Source organism: Erinaceus europaeus, chromosome 11, assembly GCF_950295315.1.
Source record: "Erinaceus europaeus chromosome 11, mEriEur2.1, whole genome shotgun sequence".
Classification (NCBI taxonomy): domain Eukaryota; kingdom Metazoa; phylum Chordata; class Mammalia; order Eulipotyphla; family Erinaceidae; genus Erinaceus; species Erinaceus europaeus.
The window spans coordinates 60,270,041-60,273,578 of NC_080172.1; the positions used below are offsets into that span (position 1 = coordinate 60,270,041).

Below are 3,538 nucleotides of genomic sequence, written 5' to 3' on the forward strand. Positions count from 1 at the left end.
TTAAGAGTTGGTAAAGAGAGATGGGGCAGGGAGAGATGACAGGAATGAGAGCAAATCCTAAAAAGGCTGTTGAGCAAGATTGTGGAACTTTCATTTTATTTAATTTTAAAATGGCAACAAGTTCTCTTAGTATAGACAAAGTTTAGTTGTGGATGGGGAGACAGGAAAGAAACTCTCCCCTCACCCCTGCCCAGGTGAGCTGGGACATTTGGACTCTTTTTATAAAAGCTATTTATTTTAAGACATAGATAAAGAGAGGAGAGGAAAAGCAAGGCAGGGGAGACAAGAGCACTACTTTGCTTGGGCACATGTGACTCCAGGAATCAAACCTGGGACCCCCAGCTTGCAAGTCCTCTCCTCTCCCCACTGACATGCTGAGCCACCTCCCCAGCTATGAACTTTTTACATGCAGGGTTGGTGGGTCAGGGTGTCCCTTCTGAGGTGACTAGGACACCCACATGGGCTTAGTGCAGAGGCCAGCTGGGGCTGGGTGTATGAAAAAAGGTGACAGTGGGCAGGGAGAGGCAGGTGCAGCAAGTGAAGGCCACTCAGGGTTCCATTTTCTCCCCCTGTCAGCCATGAGGCAGGAGGAGATGAGCAGCCTACCAGAGGGGACAGGCTGATCACCTCCCTGCAGTACCTGAGTGACTCAATGATGCCTGAGTGCCACTGTGTCCATTTGCTTACTGAACTACGCTTCCACCATTCTTTCCTTTTGCTCATCTTCTTCTCTTCTTCCCTCTGAAATTTATTGTTCTTCTTTGGCTTTTCTGGCTTCTTCATTTCCATATGCACATGATCTCCCCTTTCCTCTTGCCTCCTCCCTCTCCACCAGGCTGACCCACTCTATCAGCTAATCCCTCCACACTGTGGTATCTTGTTTTACTCACTGCATGATTTATTTTTAGCCTACAACAACTGCATCCTAAAAATGGAGTTCTTAATGAGACAGGGGCTGGGCAAAGCTATGCAAAGTATCTGGGGCTTGGCCTCCAAGCTCAGCTCTTATTCTTCACACACATGTGTGTGAGTTGCTCTCTCCTTTCCAAGCCAGGGGCCAGTCAGCTGGATCTCAGGAGGAGACAGTTGGTCCTCAGTGCCAGAAAGAGCAAAGGCGACAAGATCAGCCGCCTGTGCTAAACTGAGCTCAAACTTGACTGTTTTCTTTTCAACTTTTGGGAGACAGCAAGTTTTCCCAGATGAAGGGGGTCCATTTGTTTGTTGTGGGGGTCTACTTGCTGTTCTCCTGCAGGGCAGAAGAGGGGCTTAACTTCCCCACCTATGATGGCAAAGACCGAGTAGTCAGTCTCACAGAGAAGAACTTCAAGCAGATCTCGAAGAAGTATGACCTGCTCTGCCTTTACTACCATGAACCCGTATCTTCAGACAAAGTTGCACAGAAACAGTTCCAGATGAAAGAAATTGTGCTTGAGGTAAGCAGGGCTGGGATGTGAGGGAACTGGCACAGAGGCAACGCTCTGAAACGTTTCCTGCTGCATTTCGGATCTTCTTGTTGCAAAGTTGGGATGTGTGGATAACAAGGGCAGGTTCCTGATTTCCTAGAACAGAGAGAAGAAGACTATCACCAAAAGCAAGGGACTGATCTAAAGCCTGTCTCTTGAGGATCCTCCTGACTTTCTAAAGGCCAGAGGCCCAGCCAGAGTTTCTGAGAGAAACTTATTTATTTTATTTGATAGGACAGAGAGAAATTAAGGAGAGAGAGACACCTAAAGACCTGCTTCACTGCTCATGAAGCATCCCTCTGCAGATGGGGGTCAGAGGCTTGAACCTGGGTCCTCATGCATGGTAAAGTACATTCCACTGGGTGTTCTACCACTTGGACCCTGCTTTATTTATTTTTAAGCATTACTTACTAATGATTTAGTAACAGTTTATGGGATTATGAGATTATAGGGGAATATTTCCACACCTCACCCACCACCGAAGTTTTGAGCCTGCTCCTACAACCCAATGAAAACCACCACAGATTTCGGAGAGAATTTTAAAAGTATTATTTAGCAAAACAAAATTACCAAAAGGTCACTAAGGGATTTGTGTGGGAGGGCATTATTCAATGCACCAGGTTCCTGTTTTTGCTCTCTCAAGTGTTCCCATGACCATGTCCTAGTAAGAGTGATTTGACCTTGCTTCTCTTCAGGGCCTCTTTCTTTGCCTCTCATGATGTGGTTTCAGTCAGCAATACACAGTATAGATTTGTGAAACTCTTAGCTGTATATTCATTTAAAAATATTTATTTATTTATTTATTAGATAGAAACAGAAATTGAGAGGGAGAGAGAGAATCAGAGAAGGAGAGAGAAAGGCACTTGCAATATTGCTTTACTGATTGTGAAGCTTTTCCACTGTAGGTTGGGGCCAGAAGCTTAAACCCAAGTCCTTATACATGGTACTCTATCAGGTGTGCCACAACCAAGCCCCAGATCCATCTTCTTCGACAGGGTCCCCCCCCCACCCCAACTACCGCCAGAAAGCTCTCAGTGTGACCTGAAGTTAGTTCTGATTTTCAGGGCATGATATGACCTGTGTGTCTACCTGGCACTGAGTCCCACTCTCTAACCTGCAAGGGCCCAAGTACTATTCCTGTGCTCCTCCTGGAAGGTTTGAGTGCCTGTGCATGCTGGGAATGCTAACAGGCTCCAAGATCCCTTCCCAGCCATTGCCCCAGCTCTGGCACAAATCTGTGCAAAGAGTTTTTAGAAAGTAAAGACATTTTTTAAATAATTAAACCAGTGAACATAGAGATAAGTAAGTAAATATTTTAAGATGACTGATTGAAACAGAAGAAAGAGAGGAAAGAAAGAAAATGACAGTAGTTTAGTAGCCAGCACAGGCAGAAGGCTCAGCTTCATCAAAGAAATATAAATGGCCAGCAGGAGCAGTGGAGTCATTGTGCAGGCACTGAGCTCCAGAGATAACCTTAGTGGTAAAAACATCACTACTACTATTCTGGTTTTTGTTTTTTTTTTTCTAAAGTTCCCTCCTAGGGACTGGATGTGAAAACTCTTTTCCCTCCACTGGTTGTATGAGAAGATAAATCAGGAATAGTTTTAGGTCTTTGTACCAAATAAATGAGAGAATCACCAACCAGGAAAAACAAAGGAAAACAAATAACAACAAAAAAAAACACCCCAGGCCATATAGCATGCAAAATCCTCATGCCATATTGTCACCATCTCAGACTGCCCTGCTCTATTATGTGATTTTTCTGGAAAAGCTCATTGAAGGCATAATGGTTCTATCTGATGTGTATCCCTGTCCACATAGCCTACAACTTGAAGAGGATGCCAGTGTGAGCAATGACCTTCATTTCTAAGTCTCTCACATATTGTAAAATGCACACATGAACTCACCCAAGATTATCTCTCCCCAAAACTGCTTCATAAGGGATCACTTTCCTCCTTGACTCACAATCCTTCTAGATATCTTTGGTCCAAAAGTGTTCAAAAAACTGGGAGGTCAACATAGAAAAAAGTTTCAGTGCAACAGGATCTAAAGGTGGAGCAGACTTCATTCAGGAA

At 44.4% G+C, this 3,538-nt stretch overlaps 1 protein-coding gene across 1 annotated transcript in view; it reads left to right on the forward strand.

The window, feature by feature from the left end:
- The first annotated feature begins 1,023 nt into the window (after window positions 1-1,023).
- Window positions 1,024-3,538, forward strand: part of CASQ2 (calsequestrin 2) — a 64,365-nt gene continuing 61,850 nt past the window's right edge. The window contains exon 1 of the mRNA XM_007525510.3: window positions 1,024-1,433. Coding sequence (XP_007525572.2) covers window positions 1,200-1,433 — 234 coding nt within the window. The 5' untranslated portion in view covers window positions 1,024-1,199. The remainder of the gene's footprint in view (window positions 1,434-3,538) is intronic.